The 27,158-nt window shown below is 38.0% G+C and overlaps 3 protein-coding genes across 3 annotated transcripts; 1 reads left to right on the top strand and 2 right to left on the bottom strand.

The window, feature by feature from the left end:
• Positions 1-11,458: 11,458 nt before the first annotated feature.
• On the bottom strand, positions 11,459-11,918 carry LOC125497335 (uncharacterized). Its single transcript, XM_048643901.2, has 2 exons — positions 11,745-11,918; positions 11,459-11,662 (listed from the first exon to the last, which is right to left on the bottom strand). Exons 1-2 carry the CDS (start codon positions 11,898-11,900, stop codon positions 11,474-11,476), a joined length of 345 nt encoding a protein of 114 aa, XP_048499858.1. The 5' UTR covers positions 11,901-11,918; the 3' UTR covers positions 11,459-11,473.
• A 2,687-nt stretch (positions 11,919-14,605) lies between these two features.
• Positions 14,606-17,649, bottom strand: LOC130591359 (uncharacterized). Its single transcript, XM_057394646.1, has 6 exons — positions 17,505-17,649; positions 16,927-17,126; positions 16,656-16,836; positions 16,320-16,569; positions 14,963-15,800; positions 14,606-14,884 (listed from the first exon to the last, which is right to left on the bottom strand). Exons 1-6 carry the CDS (start codon positions 17,647-17,649, stop codon positions 14,606-14,608), a joined length of 1,893 nt encoding a protein of 630 aa, XP_057250629.1.
• A 7,082-nt stretch (positions 17,650-24,731) lies between these two features.
• On the top strand, positions 24,732-26,365 carry LOC130591358 (uncharacterized). The gene is made up of 3 exons (XM_057394645.1): positions 24,732-25,181; positions 25,268-25,277; positions 25,959-26,365. Exons 1-3 carry the CDS (start codon positions 24,732-24,734, stop codon positions 26,363-26,365), a joined length of 867 nt encoding a protein of 288 aa, XP_057250628.1.
• The last annotated feature ends 793 nt before the right edge of the window (positions 26,366-27,158 follow it).

Here is a 27,158-nt window from a genome sequence, read left to right as displayed (position 1 = left end):
TTATATGCCATTATCAAAATAGTGAAATAACAATTATGTTTTATATATGAATTGCGGGAATATAAATGTTTTATGATGGTTATGATGATATGATGAAATGATGACGATGATGATGTTATGGACGAAATGAAAGAATATAATTATTCATGATGATGATGATATGCTTAAAATAAATGAAAGATGATAAATTCAAGTGAAACACGGTTCTTGGCAAGTATCCCGTTATCCTGGGTCGTGCACGTACCTTTTGGCCGGTTAACCACCTTCTATTTAGTGAGGGCTATTGTCCTCGGGTGGCACCGCACATTTTTGGGCATTAACGCCACCTTCCTTTTAGTGAGGGCTTTTTTCTTCGGGTGGCTACCTTCTGTTTACGATGTTACTATGTTCTCGGGAGATGTCCCTTCTGTTGTACGAGCCATGTTACCAAAGTAAAAGATATATGATGATGAACATGATAAAGAAGATAATGTAACATGTTATGATATGTTTGTGAAATAGTTTTACTTATTCTCTTCTCCCTGTTTTTAAATAAAATGATGTGAAATGAATATACGATGTTAGAGTAGTATATTACTGAGCTTCGGCTCACAACATCTTTTTTTATGTTTACGGTACTGACGGTGATAACGGTATGGCATAGTAGTGAGGATTATTATAATATTTAGATTATATACACTCTCATGGTTTTAATTTAAGTTTATGTCAAAACTCGGATTAGTAACTAAGTTTCCATTAATCAAGAGTAATGTTCAATCCATATTATGTTTCATGTTATAAAATGTTTAAGTTTATTAGTTTATGTTGCCTTGTATTTTCCATATGGAAAGTACGGCGGTGACGCGCCGACCGTCTAGGTTTCGTTGCTAATAATCGATTATTTAACTTAACTACACTTGATTAGAGGTCGGGGCGTTACAGCACCTCTCGCCGGAGCTCGTCGAGAACTCTTTCCTTTCATTGTTACGTCCCTGCTCCAAGTGAGCAGAGGTATACACACCTCTTATTTCCCATTATAATTTGATTTCAAGTACTACAAATGCAAGCCCAATTATTACCCATTGTTAATTAGATTATATTTAGTTCATAAGTATTTGGGTGGTGGTAGTTTTAGGGGAAAAGTTGTGGTGGTGGGAATACTAGGGTTTTCTTTGATAACATCTAAACAAACAACTTTGAAAATCAAAGGGTAAACCTTTCCATTCTCCTTGTAACCCTTTCTCAAACCCTTTCCCTTTCCATTCAACCAACCAAACACCCCCTTTTATATTTTAATATTGGTCCTTTAAATTGTGTGTACCATTGATAAATATGTCATGTGTTTGACTCTCATTTTCGCTTGCAGCCTGTGTTTAGTCCATCCATTTGGGCTGAAATGACAAGTCCTAATGGTTCGTCTACTGTCCCTGTTTTAGGTGGCGAAACACTATCATTTGATTCGGAAATTACCAAGTCGCCTAAAAAAAACAGTCGCTCGATTGGGCGGTTAATGTCTCGTGCCCGATCGGACGATGTTTGCCAAGTCGTGATTCTCGATTGACGCCCGATTGGGAGTACCCGTTAGACCTGATCGGGCACCTTGTCTTAAGAGCCTGATGAAGACAAGCGACCCTGCCCGACCTGACTGAGCGGGCCTACGAAAACTCCGTTTGACGAGATTCAAGGCATCAAACACATTTATGTTATTAGTCAAAGAGAAGTGGTATGGAAGAAGATATATGTGAGGGCAGGTAGGATAGATAAGGCATAGCTTTTGCTAGGAGATTTTTTTATTGTGTTTAAAATATAGAGGAGAGAATAGGTTCTTTTGTTAAGGATTATGAGATGGATCCTTTTGGGAGATATATGGCTAGATATGGGTTAGATGATTTAAAGTCAATGATGGGCTATTATTTTACATGGCATAATCAGTAGCATGGTGAAGAGAGGATGTTTAGTATGATTGACAGAGTCATGGAAAATCAAGCAACTTTTATCCAAGGAAGGCTTATTGCCCATAATATCCTTACTTGTCAAGATATCGTGAAAAATTATGGTAGGAAATATGCTAGTGCTGGGTGTATAATAAAAATGGACATTAGGAAAGCGTATGATTCCGTTGATTGGGTATTCATGGAAGATATCTTATATGCTTTATAGTTTGCTGAAAAATTCATAAAGATTATTATGGAGTGTGTTTGTACTCCTGTAGGATTCTATAAGTACTATAAGCGGAATTTAATGAATCTAATTCATAAGCACTTAAAACAGGATCACATGCACATACAATCAAGGATCACATATAATAAGTTTAGAATTAACCTTTGTAGCGTGAATTTCACAAAGCTTGAATAACCCGGATAAAGAACCCCAGAAGTGATTCCTCTACTTGGTCCACCAACCCAGATCAACACTCCACCAATGCTAGTTGGAAAGGAAGAAAACTTCTTCAAGTTTATGGAGTATATTACGTGACTTTTAAGAGAATAGGAGAGAGAAAACAATAAGAGATATTGTTATGTTCCCTATTTTGAGTTTTGAATGATGACAAACCACATTGAACTATTATATTGCATGCATGTTTCTGTTTACATGTGTAGGTGCCAAAGTACGAGTTCAATGGATAGAAAGACGAAGCTAGTGAAGCCAAGTCTTGAAGAATTACATGAAGACCAAGATCAAGTTGTAGCTTTTAGGTATTAGATGCAATGTAAGTGGTATAAAGGTTTTAATGCACTATAAAGGTTTGAAACTAGAGAGATGAGGTAGTTGTGGATGACAAGAAACATCGGATACTTGTCATACACAACTACAAGTAAAATTTGGTTGATTGGAACAATCTGGGAACCAGTCCTCTAAGATTTACTTCATGCATTCGTATTTTAGGAAAGTTCTCTTTCCGAGTAAAATTGATTTTCAAATACACAGATGCATGGTTTAATATGTGAGCAAGATTTCTTAAATATGGTAAGTGTGTTATATGATAGTATACTGAGTATATTTTCCTTGGAATTATTTTCATACTTCCAAGGAAAGTATACTCACATAATATCATGTAATATTTACTTACCAAAGGCTTATTTAAGGTGTTTTGCTAACATACAAACATTAAGCTTTTGCACGATAATTTTGGAGTATTCCCTCAGCAAAAGTATTCTCTCTCAAGTATTCAAACCTAGCATAAACCCTAATACCACATAGATCTTAAACTACTCTCATTCTAAGCATATTAGGCTGTTTTGCTCGTGAGCCTTGTTGTATTTGAGCATCCTGTGAGTTCAGGTTGCTGGGGAAGTTGATCAGGGATCAATTTCATTTGAACCTTCATAGTTGGTGGTTGAGTCGAACTTCCATAGGTGGAAGTTGGGGAATCATCTTGTGCATAGGTGCATAAGTGATTGAGTGTAATTCTTTTGTTATTCTGAGTTGATTAATAAAAGAGTGAGTGAGTGGAGGACGTAGACTTATTGAAGTAGAACCTCGTTAAATCTTGTGTTGTTTATTCATTGCTGTTATTTCCACTGCTAGAGAACTGTTTCTTTACTGTTCTTACAATAATCGAAAAAGTTGCAACATTCGGACAAACACTCAATTCACCCCCCCTCTTGAAGGGTAACACCTAGAGAAGGAGGACATAATGACTACTCAAGAAATGACCAGTGGACCCGGAGGATCAAGGCTACCAAAGTTCAATGGAACTAACTATCCTTGGTGGAAGAATTGCATGAGAAATCTGATCATTGGCACAGACTATGAGTGCTGGATGATCATCAGGAATGGACCAAGGAAGGTGGCTAACAATTCAGATGGAACAGAGAAGAAGGGAGTGAGTACACTACTACAGATCTGAAGACTTGAGAAGAATGCAAAGGCCATGTCACTACTTCAACAAGGTATTGCTGATAATGAGGTAAGTCGTATATTAGCATCTCTACTGCTAAGGAAATATGGGAAACCTTAGAATTAGCCTATGAAGGCACTAGTGAAGTCAGGAGATCTAAAGTTGATATGCTATGTCTAAATATGAAACTTTTGATATGAACCGAGATGAAAATATAAGAGATATGTTTACTCGTTTCATGACAATTATCAATGAACTTAAATCTCTTGGAAAAGACTTTACTAATGAAGATTTGGTGAGAAAGATCTTGAGAAGTTTGACAGGTAAATGGCTGCCCAAGGTGACTGCTATTCAGGAGGCTAAGGATCTAACGAATTGTCCATGAACAACTTATTGGTCATTAATGACTCATGAGATGTTGGTGGATCAAAGAGGAAAGCACAACAAAAGTCGTGGGTTAGCTTTGAAGGGTGAGGAAAATGATGAAGATCTTGATGATATTGGTCTCATGGCTAAGAGGTTTGAGAGGAGTCTCATAGCGCAGTTCAAGGGGAAGTCTTGGAAGAACAAGGGCAACTTGAAGAAGACCAGTTCCAGCACTGGTTGCTTCAAATGTGGAGAAACTGGACACATGATCAAGGATTGTCCAGCATGGAAGAATGATAAAGGAGGACAGAGAGAGAAGAAAATGACTAAGAGGGCTATGCTAGCCGCCTGGGGTGATTCTGATTCAGGTGGTGAAAGCGAGGAAGATGAAGCCCTAATGTGTGTGACGCTCTGATTGGAGACATAGACCAGAAGCAGACCAGTTTAGGAAAGAAAGGACACATGTGCTCATGGCAGGAAGCAGCTCTTCCGACGAGAACAGGTAACTATCTCTAATATGCAAGAACAAATGAGATATTATGATAGAGATGAGTTACTAGGTTCTATTGATTCTGCTATTAAACAAAATGTTAAATGAAATGCTACTTATAAAGCTAACAAAAAGAAGTTGAGAGAAGTAACTCGAAACTTAGACCTAAGTGAAAGCCGTTCTGCTGAACTTGAACTTATTTGTACAGAACTGAAAGAAAAAATTTAGTAAACTCAAGGAGGCTGAAGTTGAAGGTATAAATTTCGAATTACTCAAACAGAAAAGCTCTACTTTAGAACATTCAGATTTAATTGTGGCTCATAACTATCTAATTGATGATGTGGAAGAATTGTTCAATGAGTATGTGGATTTGAAAGCTTCTTTTGCTAGCACAAGTGGTCCTAGTGTTAATGTCGAAGACTTATGTTTGGAATACGAGGGTAAGATATGTGATCTTCAATCCGAATTATATGAACAAAGAAAAGGCAAGAACATTGTGACCACGTCTGACCCAGATCCAGAACTAGTCTCAAAACTTAAGGATGAGCTTCATAAGGCAAAGTTGGATCTTGTCATTGCTACAGAATTTAATGAAGCTCAACATAAGAAACTTGAAACCAAAGAACATGATTTAAGTGACTGCTTGAGACAGATGAATAGGTTGCTCGATGCTCAGAGTACTTTAAATATTCTGACTTCACAACCTGGTAATCCTCAGAGGTTTGGATTAGGATATTCTGGAACCAGTTCCCAACAGCCACCAAAGTTGGGAAGAGATGAGACTTGGATTTCCGAATTCAAGAGAGGTAAGTACGTGTTTGCAAAGGACATGCACGTATGTACCTACTGTGGTAAGAATGCTCATGTTATTAATACTTGTTGGACTAAGCAAAAATATGATAAAAGAAATCAGTCTCATATTCACAATGTCCTTTATCAGAAGGGTCACACACATAATTGGTCTAACAATGGGAAACATGATAAAACTAAGAAGACCAATGTAAAACAAATCTAGGTTAGAAAGGACAGAGTCAAACCAGTTTCCAAAGACAAGGAACCCAAGAAAATCTGGGTTCCTAAAACTAAACCTTGATTTGTTTGTGCAGGTTAGAGTGAGAGCAAGACCATACTGGCACTAGTACAAAAAACATCAAATGCTCCGGTTAAAAACCCTTCAAATGCTCCGTTTTTTACGCGTAGCTGACGTCATACGAGCAATTGGACAATAACAAATGCTCCGGTTTTCAACGGGAGCATTTGATGGGACAAATGCTCCTGTTGTCTTGAAAACCGGAGCATTTGTACAGTTTTTGCCTTCAAAATTTGTCAAATGCTCCGGTTTTTAGCTAATAACTGGAGCATTTGTCCCATCAAGTGCTCCGTTTTTTGCTAACAACCGGAGCATTTGTTCTTTTTTTTTATTATTTATAAAATTAGCACCGTTTTCAAATATGATTTCTAGAGCTGTTACAAATATATTGCGCACGCAGACTCTGTTACAATTCTCCACCTCGTGCCCTCCTCATTGCTATACAATATTCATCCAAAGTATATCCAACAAATTGCATACAGAAATTCAATAATCCAACAAATTAACTTTCAAATTAAAATTATATTATAATGAAGTGTAGAATTGAATTACAAAATACTACTCTAAATTCAAAGTATGCATGTGTTTACATCATAAGTAACTACATACATATCAAAATCAAAGACAACTATCGGTAAGGAAGGAAGCAAACTTGTCTCGAACTTCATTGATTTCCTCAATAGTGAATGACTCCTCCTTTGACGTGTTGTAAATCTAATAAGAACAAAGACAATAATATATATGTCAAAATTTATCCGTTATTAGGTCGTTTTGCCATTAATTATATCCTTTTTCATTCCATATCATGTATTTTTAGCTTACAATCTATTCTAATAAGTTGTTTTGGGATTATTAGGATAATTACAAGTCAAAGTTGATCGTTCAAGTCAATTTTGAGTAAGTAAATCCCTTTAGAAGGTCAATTTAGCCCGTTCGGGTCCAATGCATCCATTTCATACCACATCATGTAATTTTAATTTAGAATCTACTCTAATATGTTGTTTTAGGATTACTAGGATGATCAAAAGTAAAAGTTGATCGTTCTAATCAATTTTGTGCAAGTAAAGGTCATATCAAGTTCGTTTTAGATCATTTTAGATCCAATTTATCCATTTATATACCATAGCATGTAATTTTTGCTTATAATCTACTCTAACATGTTTTAGGATTACTACAATGATTTCAAGTCATAGTTTGTAAGGGGGATGAAATGTTACAAACCTTCTCTAGATCATTAAATTTCGTGCAAGAAGAAATTATATCGTACATAAACCTCATCACATAATAGCCGCAAGCAACCCCGTCATGTTGTTGTGCACACTAAATTCAAAAACATAATCAAAAAATAATTCTCAAAATCTGATCAATAAATCTAGGGAGACTAATAACTTAAAGATAGATGACAACTAAAATCATTTACTAACCTTCACTGATTTCCATTGAGGAAGTGTGGCTCTTCTGGGACCAGAACCACGCAGTTTCTTCATCACACTACAACACCACATTTTATAATAGTGACAACAATGTCATGCATGTTATTGAAGACTTAAAAGAAAATGAAAATATAACAATACCTATTCAATATGCTTTTGACTAGTAAGCCTCGGGGTGGTTCTTGACGCACAGAATCAAAATGGTATATTGTATGATTTGAAGGAGATATCACCAAAAGCATCCAATGAAGACTAATAATAAAAATTTAAATTCACCCCCTCAAAAAAAAAAAAAAAATTTAAATTCAACTATCATATATATATATATATATATATATATATATATATATATATATAACATATTTGTACCAATAATATTTATCCAAAATAGCATTATGAAAAGACATTATCAATTAGGTACTAAAACATACTCTTCAATGTATGGAGCGATAATATACTTATCTCCCGATCGAACACATTGTCTAATACTCCGTTCAATGTACTCATTTGCTTCTGCATGGTTGTGCAAGCAATTGGCATCACGAATCTCTTGTGGACATAACCACCCAACTTTCGAAACAGAATCACATCCAAGTAAATCTTCGTAAAGTGCACTAAAAGAATAATCAAGTAAAGTTAGAATGAAAACCGTCAACAACTAACAAAATATTGAAGTAGTTACTTTAATTATATATAACCTCATGAAGACTTGTAATATGGATATATTTAACATCGCTCCACAGAGGAATTCCCGAATATCCACTTTATATACCCAAGTAGCCGAATCTTCACCTAGGTAATGGAATTGAGACTTCTCCAAATCAACCTTTGTTGGGGAAGAATCGGGCAAGTTGCTAACCCGAGCATGTAGCCAAAGACATGACTTGCTAAGAGATCGGATCACTTGCTCATCACACACAAGTGGCGTTCCTTTTGGTGTTGCATCAGGAGATGAGCCCTTGGATGAAATCTTTCCTTCAATTGCAAGAATAGGTTGTGATTTCACCTTGTTACTGTTAGCTTTTGAGTCCACCTCATTCGATTTTGAACGGTTTCCTTGCGAAACCTCTTTATTCACATCCAAATTTCTCACATTTTTTGCCTTTTTTGTCTTCAAAGCCTATTTAGAAACAAAAAGACACAAAAAAACATAGTTGAAAAGATCATTTGGTATGTTTTCATGCCAGTTTTATGAAAAGGAGAGGAAATAAAATATCTATAAAGCGTATGGTGATTATAAACAACAAATTGAACAGATAAAGGAAAAAATTACAAATCAACTTCATAATGTGCATATATTTTTGAGTTGGGCAAAACTTTTATATCACTATCATCATGCTTAGTCACATATATTTTACCTCATCTGTAAATCGCACCCAAGCACGAGGCCATAACACAAAACTACCCTCTGCGTCATTAAGAACAAAGAGGCTCCATTCCGCCCTAGGGACCGGCAGTGAGAAATTTTCAAATCCACATATAATGGTGTCTACAGACACATTAAAATAAAAATTTGCTACCGACAGCAAATGCGATGTTTGGCCCACTCTCGATGGTTGTGCCCGATCATAAGCTACCACAACCAACTCCCCATCTTTTGATTTGGGAAGTAAAAGATCACAATGTGTCTCCTCCTATTTAAAACATAATTGGCTATATCAAACTTTAACAACATGATATAATATATTTTGTTAGAAAAGAAACTGAAAAAGTAATTATTTTTTTACCTCTAAATCAGGTATCGGGGGATCAAGTAGTGGAGGATTGGGTATCGAATCAGGTACTTCTCTGAGTGTCTCTTTAAGTGTCTGAGGATCTTGCTGGCTTAATTTGTCCCTAGGAGTGATATTGAGCTCGTCAAAGCTAGGTAATCCCATGTGTTCCAAGATGGCACTGAATTGATTCTTCATCTTCTTCTCAAGCTCCTCTATTGCAGATTTCATTTTGCGCTCCATATCTTGTGATGCATTAGAAATTGAGCTTGATCTTGTTGCGGAGTACTCTTCACCGTAAACTTTTTTCAAGCCTAGTCGTACCCCTCCTTTCCCTTTCACGCGTCCATCATGATCCTTACCTAGTACCATATACAAGGCATCCTTGTTCGCTTTGGGAACGAACTCGCCTGTAACCTCTTTGTGCTTCCATCCAAGCTAGTGAAAGAAGGAACACATAAGAAAACGGTTAGTTGGAAACTGAAAAACTAAACTCAAATGAAGTGACACTAAATACTAACCACAACATCGGCTATCTTATTCGTTCCCGGATCAGAAATGGTTCTTCTCCCACTTGCATCTCGACTATGAAGTGAACAATACCAATCGGCAACTCGATCAATCTTCTTTGTCTTAATTGTAGAGCTAGAAGTTCCCCCCGACGATGAGCTAATGCTTGGGTAAAAACCATCTACTTCAATCCACTCCTTTCTACTCTGCTCATAAGTTTTAGGACCCATATGATGATAAAACTTCTTCTTCCCTGAACTTATATAAGCTTTAGCGCGCTTTTCCTGTAGAATCAATATAAAATATATAAATTAAAGGTAACTATAGTCAATAAAGGCATATTAATATAAAAAAATTGACTAGTTGGGGTGGCAGGGGGTAAAAGGAGGGTGGCAGGGGGGTGGAAGGGGGGTGGTAGGGGGTAAAAGGAGGCTGGCAGGGGGGTGGAAGGGTAGTTTTGTTTCAGGAATTCAGGCGAACACTATATTCTATGAAAAATCTTGTAAAATGTTCAGTAGCAGTTTTGTTTCTGTAGTCTGCCTAGTTTGAAATTTTAATTATGCAAATAGCTGCAACAGTATTCTGTTCATATGTTATGAATGAGTCTGACTTATTAGCTGTGTGTTCTTTCAAGTCAAAGTGGTTGTAATTGATAGTCTAACATTTTATTTCCGTCAAGATTTTGAGGACATGGCCCTCAGGACTCGGATTCTTGGTGAGATGGCACTGAAATTGATGAAGCTTGCACATAAGTTCAATCTGGCTGTAAGTGAAAGTCTCACTCTTAAACTCTTCCCTGTTGTAAGGTGCACTTGGGCTGAACAAACAGATGAGAGTCTACTTGATGTTAGTCTCACAAACTGACAGATGTAGACACAGATTCATCTCAGGAACCTTAATTTATTGTTCAGAACTCGGAAGTGTATGACTAGGTCCTATAGTTTTTCTTGATTGACAGTTTCAATTGGGTACATGAAGGGACTGGAAATAAAGTTTGGATTTATTCCAACCACCTCGTGCTTCTTTATTAGTCTCATTTGACCTTATTGAGTAATTTATATATTTCAAAAAAGATATATAGTCATGCAAGGTTCTATTATATCTTTCATAATCTGTTTTCGGAAGTATACACCGGAGACAGCATATTCCAAATGGGATTAACAAAAAATGACAGAGGTATTAGATACAAATAATTGAACTATGTTTATAGTGTTTTGTTCAACATGTTTTTACTTATTAAATAAGTTAATGTAGGTTTCATAAAGTTATACCAATAACAAATAAGTTGACGTAACTTCAGATAAGTCGAAATCAATTGAATAGAACCCACCCATGATGTGCATAAGAGCTTCAGTCATGATCTAACCAAGTTCACCATCGTTCTCTGCTTTGGAGAGAAAGAGGATTTTATCAAAAAAAAAAATTCCATGTATCTTTCAGGTGGTCATATTCAATCAAGCGGCAACCAAGTATACAGAAGGTTCTTGTCAACTAACTTTAGCACTAGGTAACAATAATTTTCTCATCTCCTTGCCACTTGAATTACTACTGGCTTGCACTACTGCTTTCTTGTTGTTCTCTGAAGGTTAAGATAAACTAAGGAATTATGTTAGTCTTCTCATAAGATTCAGCATTGCCCTTTTGATTTTCATTCAAACTGATCTTTCTGGGCAGGTGACAGTTGGTCTCATGCAAGTACAAACAGGATCATCTTATACTGGAGCCACCCACCACACAACCAAAAAGTTGCATATAACATATAAATAAATAGAGATCTGCCAAATATTAATTGTGATTTATTTTAATGGTTTTGAGTAGCAGCAATAACATCATAAACTAGGAGGAAGGTATGCAGCTGTTTAGAGGAAATATGAGATAAAAACTTACAACTGCTTTCGGAGTAGTTTTTTGGGCAACAAATGCTTCCCAATCCTCTTTTGTGATGTGATCCCATATCTCATAAGGCAACTCCACCGGTCCTTGCTTCTTTTCCAATGCCTTTTCATTTTCCCCTCCCTCCTCATTTTCCTTTTCCTCTCCTTCCTCATTCTCCTATTCCTTTTCCTCTCCTTCCTCATTCTCCTTTTCCTTTCCTTCTGTCAACTTCTTAGACTTGGTTCTTTTTCTTCTTAAAGTGATCCATCCACTCACTAGCTTTGTCTTGAAGTCTCTAAATCTCTCTGCAACAGCTGATAAAAATACTTCCTTCTTGGCTTCATCAGGTTCAATATGAAATAAATTCTACAAAAAGAAAAACAAAAAAGTTGCACAAAAAGTATGTTATAAAATGCAGCCAAATAATTGTGAACTCTTATAAACTTACCACTGTATCTTCCCACAATGCCTTCTTCATACCCTCCGTCACCTCTTTCCATGTTGTTAAAATGGAAAGTTTGCGCATGCAAAGGCCAACTTGTTGCCCATACATATGACGCCACTTACCACATGGTTGACCAAATTTATCGTATTCAAGGTGCATGGGTTCCTTGTTTTTAAGTCCTTTTTGGGACCTCGCCCTCTTTTCTTTTTTGGATTGTGACTCACAATTTCACTTGCGGTACGGGTTGTAGCATCGGTCTCCTCCTCACCTTTATCCTCTTCCATCTCACCTTTATCCTCTTCCATCTCACCTTTATCCTCCATCTCTGGATCATACTCAGCATCATTATCACGCTCCATTTCATCATTCTCAATATCATCCTCCTTACTCCTATATTTGCGTGTTGTGCCCTTTTTTGATTGAGTTTCATATGCGGCAGAACAAATCCCCATTTCTTGCATTTTCAATTTATTTTCCGCTATCCTCTTTTCTCTACATTTCTCATAATCTGTCATCTTGAATGTCTAATGTGAGATTAGCTTCTGCACAAAGAGGTCATAGACATTCAGTTTTTTTAAAAAAGGATAGAGAGTTATGGTTCTAGTATACTACATACAACAATAGACTATTAAAAATACAAGTAGGTGGGTGTGTGAGGGAGGGGGAGGTAGTGAGTGCAGGCAGTGGGAGGAAATGCAGTGAGTGCAGTTGGGTGAGTGAGGGTCTTTGAGGGAGAGGGAGGCAGTGAGTGCAGGGAGGGGCAGTGGGGCAGTGAGGGGATTACTGTGCAGGGCAGTGGGTGTTTGAGGGTGTTTGAGGGAGGGGGATCAGTGAGTGCAGGGATGGCAGTGGGCAGTAGGAAGGAGTGCAGGTGGGTGAGTGAGGGTGTTTGAGGGAGGGGAGGCAGTGAGTGCAGGGAGTGGCAGTGGGCAGTGAGGGGATTACTGTGTAGGGCAGTGGGTGAGTGAGGGTGTTTGAGGGTGTTTGAGGGAGGGGGAATCAGTGAGTGAGTGTAGGGAGTGGCGTGAGTGAGCTGTTGCTGAGCCTTTAGGAATCATACCGCAAGTCCCAAGCAACATAGCTTAGAAGAAGTTTACTAAACTTTAAGTCCTTTTTCTTCTCCCAACAAACCAACTTCAACAAAAACAACATGAAACAACCAGATGAGAATGATGCAAGCAGCATCTCCAGTTGTAATAAACCTGAGAATAGATCAAATTCTCCTTATATCTTTCCCAATATTACTCATTTCTTTCCGTTTCTGTTCAAATGTCAAATACTTCTTTTTGCCCAATTTGATCTATTCACATAATCACACTTGTTATTCTTTTTTAACGGTCATGAAATAGATGCATCCTAAGTTGAGATATGTACTATTACTATATTATTACTCCTATTATTATGAATTATTTATCCTCAAGATTATATTCTCTTCCTTCAAAACGTTCGTGCTTCACTAGTTCGCTTTCGAGATCATAATGCCTCTGATGATCCAGGATGTATTGTTGATTTGTTGCTTTTATGATATACAGTAATATTGTGGGGATAACAGTTTAGTTAGTTCAATAATGAGAAAAGTAGTATTAGGCAAAGTCAAAAACTAATTGCTTGACGTTTTCAACAATTATCCAAAGTCATAAATCCATCAGAAAGCTACATTCCATGAAGAGTAAACTGCATGGGTTAGCTACGTAAATCGGCTTAGATTAAGCACGTCCATATTTGCAATATTGAAGCATACAAGTTGAAATAGCTCAAATTGTGCTCATTGAATGTGTTCATTTCCTTTATTATACAAAGTCACGTGACATTCCACCGTCTAGAGTCTAGACTATAAATGACAGAAATTATAAGTAGATAAACTTTTAAAGTAAAAGTAACAGGTACTTTTGGTGGCATTGAAAGGTAAGCAAAAAACAAAGACTCCTTACAACAGAATAGCAGGTACTATTTATTGGATCCACACAAAAATATGAAGAACATTGCTAACTTGAAGTCAATGGATCAGGAATATCAAAACCAATTATGCTCAACATCACATGATCTATGCTCATTGCTCAAATAAACATCCAAGCAATATCTCTCCAACTAAAACAAACCAAGAACTGATTATGCAACAGCAACAACAAGTCAACAACAACAATCATAATAACCACAACAACAACAACATAATTCGAGGTCGACCAACATGAATCGTCATAAGAAATCGAATCACACTTAAAGTGATAGTAATATGTATACCTTCTTCAATGAAGACAGAGAGTCCAAAATCAGTAGCTTTCAAAGCGGCATTCTCATCCTTATTAGCAAGTAAAAAATTCTCAGGCTTCAAATCCCTATGCATAACACCCATAAAAGTGACAAACATGAACAACATTAACAATCTGACTCAACATAGTAGCAGCAGCTTTCTCACTATAAATCAACAATAATAATAAAAAAGCAGTTTCAATGATTAATAATGTGTTACCTGCGAACTGGATGCTAGAGCGCTAGAGTGACTGTAAGCTAATTGGATTTGTGACAGCTAGAAGACCAAATGTAGTAGGGCATCAAACAAAAAAAGCAAGCAGCTACACATGACCTGCAGTCAATTGATAGCTTGTTATCACTTGTTTATATATGATGTACATATGCTTTACTAGGAAACATAAGAGGTTCTTTAAAAGATCAAAGGTGTCAACGTCAAAAACTCAAACAAACTCATTATATAAAGTATCATATGAATACTGCAAAGTAACGATATTCAAAGATAGAAAACATATAATATGAGAATAGGAACCACAAAAATATGTTTCATATCTCCCAAATAATAAAAGACATTCATAAACTTGTACATATAATACCTCGTGAATATATCATTCTCAGAAGTCGACAAGTATCCCTTCCGTGTGATCTACACGCATATAATTTGTGTCGACATCTGCATCGCATGTTACATCGATTTTGGGATTGATGAAAGGCGGGCTATCCTCAAAAGCATCATATTCTTCCTCATCATCAACATCGCCAATGCCAAGGATACTTCTTTTTCTCGGTACAACAATACACCACTTATGATCAGCAGGGTCTCTTACATAGAATACTTGCTTAGCATGTGTTGCAAGTATAAATGGCTCACCTTTCACGCAAATGACCCAAGTCTACAAGAGTGAATCCACAAGGGTCATCCTTTTTTACAAAACGCCGATTATTACCTATCCATTTGCAACAGAACAGACCAACCTTAAAACTAGAGTAGTTAAGCTCCCATATTTCTTGAATTCGCCCATAGTATAACAATTTGGCATCCACTGGATTCCGATCCTTAGCGCTCGCATAAAATGTAGATGACGCCAAAACAGAAACACCACTATTTTTAGTGATGATGACTTTTCATCTTGACCTTCACTCCAAAATGTAAATCCGTTGATATCATACCCCTCGTATTTGTTGACAGCTTCACGAGGACCAAATGCTAACCACTTAATAGTTTCAGATACATCATCTTGTTGTTGACATATTACTCGATCATGAAACCAATCAATAAACGTCTTATTATGCAACTGCATCAATGCCCTATCCCCTTTGGAAGGATTTTCAGCCCGTAGCACCTCCATATGCTCAGCCAAATACGGATGCACTGCTGCAACGTGATGCAACACATATAAGTGTGCTTGTAGGCGCCTATCCCTTGGAGGTGTGACTAATTTTGAGCCAATCGTACCGTGGCCTCCAAGTCTTCCATCATGTCGAGATGTAGGAAGTCCGATAGGTTCAGCACTAGCCAAATACTCGGCTACAAAATTACCAACTTCATCGCCCACGGTGCCTTGAATGATACTAGCTTCAGGTTGTGCAGGATTTCTCACTTTATCTTGTAAAGTACCCATTCGTCTTTCAAAAGGATAACACCACCTCAAAAACACTGGACCACAAAGCTTTATTTCACGAACTAGATGGACGATAAGATGAACCATTATGTCAAAGAATGCAGGTGGGAAATACATTTCAAACTTACAAAGAGTCTCTACCACATCAGCTTGAAGAGCATCAAGTCTTGTCGGATCAAGCACTTTGCTACATATCGTGTTGAAAAATGAGCATAGTTCAGTAATAGCATACCTCACATGTTTTGGTAGTATCCCACGAATAGCAATCGGTAAAAAACTTGCATCATAACATGACAATCATGAGATTTCATAAACCCTAATTTTAACTCGCCATTCAAAGATACAAATCTTTTCATATTAGATGAGTACCCCGACGGGACCTTAATGCCATACAAAGACTCACAAAAAATCCGCTTCTCTTCCTTGGACAACGTATAACAAGCTGGAGGCAAATAATTTCTATTGTCGACTTTTTTTGTTCTTTTTAACCTTAACTTTCTCGAGATTTCTGTTTTCTTCTGATTCTTTCCCTTCTTGTCTTCCTCAATATTTGTTTCTTTTTCAGATTTCTTCCTCTTCTTACCTTTCTTGTCCTGGGGCCACAATTCTGGCCGAACTCCTTTTCTTCCAAGTACAATCGTGAGGCCTTGTTATCCTTTGTCTTATTGGGAATATTCATAAGCGTTCCAAGAATAGCATCGCATACATTTTTTCTATATGCATGACGTCGAGACAATGTCTAACCTTTAGGTCTTTCCAGTAGGGGAGTGTCCAAAAGATAGACTCCTTTTTCCATAATCCTTTCTCCTCTTTCATTGTTTTACCAAAGATCGTTTCAACACCCTTTAGTTGCTCATAAACCTCTTTACCAGTCAATGGTCTACGAGCTACACCCTCTTCAACAGACCCATAAAATGCCTTCTTCTTCTTACGAAACGGGTGGTCGGTCGTAAGAACTTTCGGTGGGGCATGTAGACATGTTTGCAATTAGGAATGAATGTGATTCCATGTCATCCATTACATATCGGACATGCTTTCTTACCTTTATTCTTATACCCAGATAAGTTACCGTACGCCGGGAAATCGTTAATGGTGCAGAAAAGCATTGCACGCAAGGTGAACATCTCATTAGCATGAGCATCAAACACAGAAACCCCTTCATCCCATAGCTTTTTGAGATCATCGATAAGTGGTGCAAGATAGACATCTATGTCATTTCCGGGCTGTTTAGGACCCGAGATTAGTAGCGACAACATCATGTACTTGCGTTTCATACACAACCAAGGAGGCAAGTTATATATAACTAAAAGCACAGGCCATGTACTATGCAAAGAGCTCATACTTCCGAATGGATTCATCCCATCTGTACATAGTCCAAGCCTCAAATTACGATCTTCATTCCCAAATGCCTTATGCAATCTATTAATACTCTTCCACTCAGGAGAATCTGCTGGATGCTTCAACAAACTATCTTTCTTCCTTCCGTCTGCATGCCACCTTAGATTTTTTGCATCTTTTTTTATGGAAAACAACCGCTTGAATCTAGGTATTATTGGAAGATACCACAACACCTTAGCTGGGGGTCCTTTCGAACCTCCAGCCCCTTTCGCTTGTAACGTGACTTCCCGCACCGTGGACACTCATCGAAATTGTCATATTCATTCCTATATAACACGCAGTCATTTGGACAAGCATGTATCTTCTTGTACTCTAAGCCAAAGGGACACATAAGCTTTCTAGCATAATAAGTCGACTTTGGAAGTTCATTGCCATCGGGAAACATCTCACTTAACACTTCCAACAGGGAAGTGAAACTAATATCGGTCCAATTTCCCTTTGACTTAATGTTGAAAGTGTCAACACGCAAAAAGTTTGGTAAATTTTTTACAACCAGGATAAAGTGGCTTTTGTGCTGCCTCTGTCAAAGACTCAAAAACACGAGAATGTTGTCCTAAATCATCCTCAACACCATCCATCATCTCATCCACATGATCATTGTCATCATCATCAATCTTGTCCTCAGTATCATACTCCATTTCCTCAGACGCGTCTTCTTGCTCATGGACATGATTTGCACAAGAATTCCCTTCATACACTCCCTCCTCACCATGCCAAATCCACACATGGTATTCAGGCCTAAACCCATTACGAAGTACATGCTCCCTAAGCAACTCAATACCATCGACTTTGAACCATTACTACACTTAACACAAGGACAATAAAATCCCAAAGCCCCCGTCCTAGCTTGATGTTTTAAGGCAGAATCAAAAAATTCCAGTACCCCATCCACAAATTTCGACGAATCAATGTTACCATACATCCACGAACGATCTTTCGCCATTCAAACCCTTTAACGACTAATTAAACAATATAATAACACATTGTCAATCATTTAAGCATTAAACAATATGAAGATGCAAATTCAAAAGAAGATTTATAGCATGAATATATGCATGTCTTTCAAAGGTCCTTATCACTCCAACCTAACCCATCCTTTGACGTCTAATCCCACTAGTAAATGTAGTCATCTTCTCGATTCTATGGAAAATCCGGCAGCATTTCCCTACAGTTCTCCAAGTACGCAATGTAGGTAATTACTTATCACATATGCACCCAGAGAACAAATTAGGGAAATGAGTAGCCGTGATTTTCCATAGAAACAAAAAGAAAACTACATTTATCACCTAAATGAGATCAAACGTCCAAGAACAGTCCCAAAACGGGGACTATCCAAGACTTACTCCTAATTAGTAAGTCTTGGATGGGTATCTAGGCATATGATTATGATGATACTTTAATTGTGCATAAAAAAAAACAAACTTTTGAATAAAGTCCAGTCCTTGATTCTTAAAGAGTTCTTAATGATTCAAAATTAACATACAAGTAAATCATTTAACAAAGATGTTAACTAATTTTACATAAGAGTAAGAGGGAGCACAACTAACCTATGGGAGACCAGAAGAAGAAAGCGCGCGGAAGCAAGTAGACACAGACAAGGTGTACCATATGTAGGCATCCTGAGCATTATAACCAAAAGGAGAGGATTGATATTAGCAACGACTTTAGCAGACAAAAGTAGTCATTCATCCCCTATAAATAACTTCCTTTCTTAGTTCCACAAATAACTTCCTTTAATAAAACTTAGAGACGGACGAGGTGTAATACATTAGCTCACTGTTAACTATAATTCTCATTGTAGTGTTATATTAGTAATGACTCATGATAATTCTCATTTAGTAGTTACATACCACGGACAACACAGTTTGCTTGATTTATCTTCTTTATACTACTCATGACATCTCCCTGCAATGGTGACGCGGTGTCGACTACCACCTCAATACTATCTCCAATTATCTCCACCTTAATTATCTTCCTACATCACTTCCTCAAATAATTTCTTAAGTTATGATCATGATATTCGAGGACTAACGCCACCTTTTCTCCCTCACTTAATAATTCCATTATTAGCACTAATATGATCCTCACATCCCGCCAAGGCCATAATCATGATCACCAAATCTCTAATGTTAATGATCTTAATCCAACGACTCCCGCTATCCAAACCTTTGATCATCCTAATGAGATGATTCTTAATGATTTCACCCCTCATAATAATTTGGATAGTTTGATTCCACCCATTATTACTACCTATGATCAATTATTGTCATCATCAGCAAGGTTTCAACATTTGCTTAATGAAGTTGGGATTAATGATCATCATGTAAATGATCACCCATTTTCACGTACACGATTATCAGTTTATCCAACATCCAATGATGATGTTCAGGCATTTATGAGGATGAAGTTAAGAAAGATGATGTTGATGATAGGAGACCCAATCAGCATATTCACCGACATTACATGAAAACAAAAATCAATTGAAATTGGATGTGGTGGAAAACCCCCCTCCATCCACAATCTCAGGTCATTTATCTCTCTCTCCTCTCTTTACTCTCTTCACACCTAACCAAAATTTAGCTACATTTTACCTTCTGTTCTTTGTACAGTAAATTTTTCACCTGCTTTATTTTTATTTGTTTACTAATTTGGCTTTAAATTTGTGATGTTGCATTTTGAGTAACCCAGTTTTATGTGCTTGTGATTCTATGTTGTGTTTATATATAACTAGGCTAATTTGGATATAGGACAAGAGAAAAAAAAAGAAAGAATTCATCTTTAATTTGTTTTGAGCTATTGGTTTTTGGTTATTACGATTGATTGATTAATGCCAAAGTGATACCAAATGTTGTTTGCTTCAGCAATTACATTGAGATTATTAGAACATAAATTCTGTTTTTATCTCAATTATTGTCTTTTTTCTCTCATTTTCTTGGTTAATTATAGTAAACAAGTAGATTTTTTTTTCTGTTTTTGAGTTTTCTGCAGAATAAAAAAGTGAAATTCAAACGGCGGCCGGTGGAGAGAGAAAGAAAGAAACCTGATTGAACTGCGGCCGGTAAACTGTGGTGGAAGCAGCAACGACTTCGAACTCGATTGAACCTGAACTGTGGTGGAAGCAGCAACCGCCAGGGACTTCGAACTGCGGCACTTCGAACGGCGGCCAGGGATTGTACGAGCGAGTTCCAATTGAAATCTGGCGGAGGGAGGGAGGGAGGGACGGCGGAGGACGGCTGAGGATGCGAAGGACTTGGGAGTTGGGAGGGAGATGCGACTTCGGAGTTGGGAGAATTGATAACTGAATTGAAGACTTGGGCATTAATTAGGGACGGCTGAGTAATAGCAGGTATATTTGATAACAAAATTAATAACTCTCGCGCCTACCTATCACAAATGCTCCGTTGATCAACCCGAGCATTTGTATCACAAATGCTCGTGTTGATTAGTCAACCGGAGCATTTGGTATAAAATGCTCCGGTTGACTAATCAACACGAGCATTTGTGATACAAATGCTCGGGTTGATTAATCAACCAAAGCATTTGATAAGTAGCATTTGATGTTTTTTGTACTAGTGTGGTATTTGGACAGTGGTTGCTCGAGATACATGTCAGGAGATAAAAGACAATTTCTCTCACTCATAGCCTATCAAGGAGGAAGTGTCACCTTTGGAGACAATAGCAAAGGTTTGATTAAAGGTATAGGTAAAGTTGGTAAGACACTTTCTCAAGCGATTAATGATGTTTACTATGTAGAAGGTTTGAAACATAACCTCTTGAGCATTTCTCAACTATGTGACAAAGGAAACCATGTTGAATTTGAAACCAATCTTTGTCATATAGTCAACACTGAAACAAGGGAACTGGTCTGTAAGGGATTTCGACATAACAATGTTTACATAACATTTTTAAGTCAAATTCCAAAGACTAGTGCCACTTGTCTTAGTGTTATAAAGGATGATCATTGTTTGTGGCATAAGAGACTTGGACATGTGAGTTTTTCTTTACTAAATAAACTGAGATCTCAAGACTTGGTGACATGTTTACCCAACATCAAGTTTGCTGCAGATCATATTTGGCATGAATGTGCTAAATGTAAACATGTCAAGTCCTTTTTTCAGCCAAAGAAGTTTGTAAGCACAACTAGACCTTTCGAACTTGTACACATGGACTTGTGTGGGCCCATGCGCGTGCAAAGTCGAAATGGCCATAGTTATGTGTTTGTGTTAGTTGATGATTATTCTCGTTTCACTTGGATAATCTTTTTGAAGTTTAAAAATGAAACTTTTGAAGAATTTGAAATTTTGGTAAAACAAGTCCAAAACAAGATTAGTCATCAACTGGTCTCTATCCGGTCTGATCATGGTTCAGAATTTGACAATGTCAGCTTCGTAACCTACTGTAATGATCATGGTGTATCTCACAATTTTTCAGCTCCTAGAACTCCACAACAAAATGGAGTGGTTGAAAGGAAAAATCGCACTCTAGAAGAAATGGCAAGAACAATGCTTCTAGAGAGTGGTCTTCCTCGAAATTTCTGGGCTGAGGCTGTGAGTATTGCGTGTCATATCTTGAACAGAGTAATGTTGAGACCTTTACTGAAGAAAACACCTTATGAGCTCCTTAGGGGAAGAAAACCAAACATCACACATTTACGTATTTTTGGGTGCAAATGTTTTGTACACAACAACGGTAAATCAAGTCTGGACAAGTTTGACCCTAGGAGTGATGAGGTTGTTTTCGTTGGATACTCTTCACACAGCAAGGCATACAAAGTTTTCAATAAAAGAACCTTGTTTGTTGAAGAAAGTATCCATGTCTTGTTTGATGAGACTAACATGTTCAACAAGCATGTGCAGGTTGAAGATGTTGATGAGTTCGAAATTAGTATGCTGAACTTTACAGGGGCTAAGGATGAAGATGGTGCTGAACCAGGCTCACCACACAACTTTCATAGAGGAAGAGTCTGGTCCAGCACAGAATCAGGTAGCTCAAGAGGTAAGGGAAGGAGATAGTGACTCAGATGCTCATCCACATGAAGATGATGCAAATGAGACCACTATGGAAACTGGTTCACCTGCTCAAAACAACAATGAGACAGGGGGAACCAGTAAAGGAATAGGTTCAACATTAGAAGGCACAAATGAAAACATTGATATGAACAAATCTTTTAAGTACAAGTCCTCTCACCCCACTGATCTAATCATTAATGACATTAACAAGGGGGCAGACAAGGAATTCTACTTGCAAAACTTTTGTGCATTCTATTCCTTCTTATCAAGTGTTGACCTACTGACTATAAGGTTGCTTTAACGGATCCAGATTGGGTTCTAGCCATGCAAGATGAACCCAATCAGTTTGAGAGAAATCAAGTATGGCATCTTGAACCCAGGACAGAGAACATGTCTGTTATTGGAACTAAATGGGTGTTCAGGAACAAATTGGACGATTCAGGAATTATAGTCAGAAACAAAGCTAGGCTAGTGGTTCAAGGGTTTAATCAACAGGAAGGAATTGATTATGATGAAACCTTTGCTCCAGTAGCCAGGCTTGAAGCTATCAGGATATTAATTGCATTGTGCTCAAATGAATTTTAAACTCTTTCAAATGGACGTTAAAACAGCCTTTCTTCATGGCTATTTGAAAGAAGATATTTATGTAAAGCAGCCCCCTGGCTTTGAGGATAGTGATTTGCCAAATCATGTTTTTAAACTCGATAAAGCTCTCTATGGTCTCAAACAAGCTCCCAGAGCTTGGTATGAGAGACTTTCCAGTTTCTTTTAGAAAATGGTTATAAGAGAGGATCAGTTGACAAGAACTATTCTTCAAAGAAAGGGAACTGATCTGTTAGTGGTCCAAATATATGTTGATGATATTTTGTTTGGAGCTACTAATCCTGATTTGTGTAAAGAGTTTGCAGATTTCATGAAGAGCGAATTTGAGATGAGTATGATGGGAGAGATTGGATTCTTCCTTGGTCTTCAAAGCAAGCAAACCAAAGATGGAATCATGATCCATCAACAGAAATACCTCAAGGAGCTGCTGAAGAGGTATGGTCTGCAAGATAGCAAGTCCTATGAAACACCTATTCCAACTTCTACAAAATTGAGCCTTGATGAGAAGGGAAAGGATGTTGAGGGCACGCTATACAGAGGTATGATTGGCTCATTGCTTTACTTAACAGCCAGTAGGCCAGATATAGTGTTTTCAGTAGGGTTGTGTGCGAGATTTCAAAGCAACCCTAAAGAATCTCACCTTAAGGAAAGGATTCTTAGATATCTCAATGGTAATGATGATTTGTGTTTGTGGTATCCAAAGGGCAGCAGCATGAGCCTCATTGGATATACAGATGCTGACTTTGCTGGTTTTATTGGACAGGAAAAGTACTTCTGGAATGGCCCACTTCTTAGGTTCTTGTCTCATTTCATGGGGATCTAAGAAACAAAATTCTGTAGCATTATCCACAGCTGAGTCTGAGTACATTGCTGCTGCTTTGTGTGTGCTCAACTCTTGTGGATAAAGTCACAACTAAAGGATTTTGGGGCTGTTTCGGAAGTGTTCCGATTTTATGTGATAACACAAGTGCAATCAATATTTCGAAAAACCTGTCCAGCATTCTAAAACCAAGCATATTGAGATAGGCATCATTTTCTAAGGGACAATGTTGAAAAAGGTAATGTTGAGTTGGAGTTTTGCAGGTCAGAAGATCAATTAGCTGACATATTTACAAAACCTTTGAGCAGAGAAGTGTTCATCAACTTCGTACCTTGTTGGGTATGATTAAATATAGACAATGAGCTCTTAGGTCTTGACTTGTCCCTTTGGCAGTCAAATGATGTCAATTTGTGTATATATGTTTTTGTACATTTTTCTTGTGCTTTTTAGGGCTTACAAAGTTCTTATGCGATGCTGAACTGATCATCTTAGTACTTGGATACTTAAGCATAAGTCTTAAAAAGGTAAGTTGGCACAGACCAGTTGCAGACCACTTGGGAACCAGATTCTTGAGGCGGTTATTCTCTGAATACTTGGTTTATTTTTTCAAATTTCAAATTAGGAAAATAAATGAAGTGACCGTTGTAATTAAGGCAACTGCAGTTTGCGAAGAACGGATATATCCGTTTGTTTTTTTTTTCTTTCTTACCATCTTATATATATTCTTGCATGTGATCATACTTTCCTTATTTCTCTCTCATTATCTTTGATCACATATTTTCCTGATTTTGCTTTCTTTAGTTGCGTACTTTCTTCTACTCCCTTCTTTCTCGAATTCTTGAAACACAAATTGTTCAAGTTTTCTTTTCTTGTTCTCAAGTGCTCACAACAGAGTAAATTCAGTCTCATCATGTCAAAAAGAAGGAGTTCAAGGTTGGTCGAAAAGGAGGTTGAAGAATCTCCTGAAATTGAAACGAAGCAAGCAAAGGAAGTGATTGATCCGGTTTTAGAGGAGGAGGTTGAAGAAGAGGAAGAAGTTCCTCTGATACGGAGGTCTTCAAAGAAGCCAGCAACTGCAAAATCCACCACTACAAAACAACAACACCAAAAATCACCACAAAATCTACCACCACAAAAGCGGATACTTCAAAATCAACCGCCAAAAACACCAAAACCGCCCCTCCCAAAATTCCAAAAAATCACCACTCCCAAAAAGCCTATCACACCAAAATCAAAGGCTCTCTCACCAAAATCGGTTGAGGAGTCTAAGCCAGAGGTGTCGGAAAAGATGGAGGAGTCAGAATCTGACAAGGAGTCGGAGCCGGTGGATGTGTCTGAACCGGAGAATCAGGAGATGGAGGAAGAAGAAGTTGAGAAGGAGGAGGCTGTAATCGTTGAAAAGGCAAAGAAGGTTGTTGCCCAGAAACCGTCATCCAAAGCACTTCAGTCGGTTGAGAAACCGGTTCCCAAACCCATTCCTACTAAACCATCAATTAAAACCACCAAGCCCAAAATTTCTACCCCTACAATTGCACCCCAACCAGTGGAGAAATCAAAGAAGAAAGCAGATGCTCATGTTGAGGGGAAAGTTTCTAAAACGGAGACTGTTAAGGCGGGTGCTAGCAAGGGCCCTAGGATTAAGACGGTTGCTAGGAAGGGTGCTGAATCTTCCAAAGGCAAGGAGATCATGGAGCATGAACCAGCATCAGACCGGTTCCCTGCTGACAAAAAGAGGAAGGTGCCTACTACTACTGCTGCTGAGGGTTCTAAACCCAAGAAAAGTAAGTCTATTACTCCTGCGCCTTTGTATGATTTGAGGGATAGGTCTATACTGGTTGGTTTTTTGTTGCAAAGAGTTGGGTTAATCAGAAATTCTTGCATGAGGTTAAGGAAGCCCTAGATTTTCAGAAATGGTCTGTGTTATTTGCCAAAGAACTTGATGTGTTTATGCCTTTGGTTGAAGAATTTTATGAACACCTGCATACTAAGGACGATGGGTCCTACTTTGCTTTTGTTAAGGGCACTCCCATTAATTTATCTGAGAAAAGTTTGGCTGAAATTCTCAAAGTCCCACACAAGGGACTGGATGAGTACTCAAGGGAGAACTGGCCCACAGTTAAAGGCCTCAAAGCATAACAGATCCAGACCAGGTTGTTCACTGGTCCTCCTGACCCTAAGTAGGGGTACACCATTGGTCATCTAAGGGAGCCAATCATGAGGATCTTTCATACCATAGCCTCAAAAATTATGTTTCCCAGAGCACAAGGGTGCATGAGTGTTCGGTTGATGGATAGTGTTCTTATTTACTATCTCATGGAACATATTCCAGTCAATCTCCCTGCTATGATTTTGGGTCACATGATCTGTTGTGTGGAAAAGGCGAAGCATGCACTGCCCTATGGAGGATGGCTGACCTTAGTGTTCACTCATTGGAAAATTCGTATGGTGGGAGACTATGGCACCATGTCTCACCTTACGAATCAGATTATAGGTCAGAAGGGCATGTCATATGCAGGTGGTGTTCTGAAAATGAAAAGTGCAGCAAAAGGTGATGCTATTGGTGAAGGGACCAGTACGAAATCAGTTCAGGCTATTTATGCCTTGGTGAAGCTGTTGAGTGACCAGAATCAGATGATGCAGAATATGCTGAATAGTGTTACTCAGCTTTGCACTGCTCTTCTGGAATCCTACAAGAGAGTTGAGGTTCGCCTTGACAAGGCTGGTATTCAGGGTAGAGAGGATTCTGAGGAAAAGGATGAGTCATCTCATGCTGCTGGTGATGAAGATGATGAAGAAGAGGAGGCAGAAGTGGAGGAGGAAGAGCAAGAAGAAGAGGAGGAGGAAGAACATGAAGAAGATGCTTCAGAGAACCTTGAGGAGGAAGAAGATGATGGGACTGAAAATGATTCTGAAGCTGATTGATTTATTTTCTTTTCTTCTTACTATCTTTTGCTGCTAACCCCTCTTTTCATAAACTTTCTATCTGGTTACCCCCCTTCCCAAATTACAAAAACAATTGATCTTCTATAATTTGGTCTACTACTGGTCTATAATAACTCTTAATTAGGACAAGTAGCTTTTGGTACTCTGCAGGAACTTTGGTAGCATCAGCATCCCTAGAATGCTGTTTGAGCTGCCTATTTGGCTTGAATTAGTAGTTATCTACTGCTTATTTTATGTTCCTTTGGTTGTACCCTTGATTTATTTTGATGATGCCAAAAGGGGGAAGCAGGTGTGAAGTTCTGTGATCTTTTCCACCTAATCTTAGGGGGAAGTAAATCTGGTGCTATAACTTGTGTGTGTTGCAGCAACTAGAACAAGGCTGAGTGCCTTGTTAGTGGTGACATACCAAAAGTGGTTTGGATTTGAGTGTATTCAAAGCACTTTACTTCTTTTCACCCTAATGACTTAGAAATAAGTCTGAACACTACTGATGTTCTTCTTGCGGATGCATGTTTAAGTCTAAGAGCTCTGAGTCTAATTAGTATCTGCCTATGGTACTTAGAAACTCTTTCTTAAACTACTGTCAGTAGTTGTGAACTGGTGTACTTGCAAATGATGCTTAATCTGCAGGAACAATACGAGACCAGTGCTTTGAGTTCTTATCTTAAGAATTCAATTTGTCTGAAAAAATTCCCAAAACTAATGATATTATTTGCAGGGGGAACTTCAGGGTTTGTCATCATCAAAAAGGGGGAATTTGTTATGTTCCCTA

Source organism: Beta vulgaris, chromosome 5, assembly GCF_026745355.1.
Source record: "Beta vulgaris subsp. vulgaris cultivar EL10 chromosome 5, EL10.2, whole genome shotgun sequence".
NCBI classification, from domain to species: domain Eukaryota; kingdom Viridiplantae; phylum Streptophyta; class Magnoliopsida; order Caryophyllales; family Amaranthaceae; genus Beta; species Beta vulgaris.
Note: the sequence above shows the minus strand (reverse complement) of the source record. Positions and strands in the feature narration are given on the sequence as shown.

Excerpts from the sequence above, each read along its gene's own strand:
- LOC125497335 (XM_048643901.2), bottom strand. The coding sequence starts at position 11,900 with ATGCACCTTGAATACGATAAATTTGGTCAACCATGTGGTAAGTGGCGT. Across the intron at positions 11,663-11,744 it reads CATTGTGGGAAGATACAGTG|AATTTATTTCATATTGAACC; the intron begins GTAAGTTTATAA and ends TTCTTTTTGTAG.
- LOC130591358 (XM_057394645.1), top strand. The coding sequence starts at position 24,732 with ATGGAGGAGTCAGAATCTGACAAGGAGTCGGAGCCGGTGGATGTGTCT.
- LOC130591359 (XM_057394646.1), bottom strand. The coding sequence starts at position 17,649 with ATGGAGTATGATACTGAGGACAAGATTGATGATGATGACAATGATCAT. Across the intron at positions 16,837-16,926 it reads CTTTGCATAGTACATGGCCT|CCCGGAAATGACATAGATGT; the intron begins GTGCTTTTAGTT and ends GGTCCTAAACAG. Across the intron at positions 16,570-16,655 it reads ATCTGGGTATAAGAATAAAG|TTCTTACGACCGACCACCCG; the intron begins GTAAGAAAGCAT and ends CCCCACCGAAAG.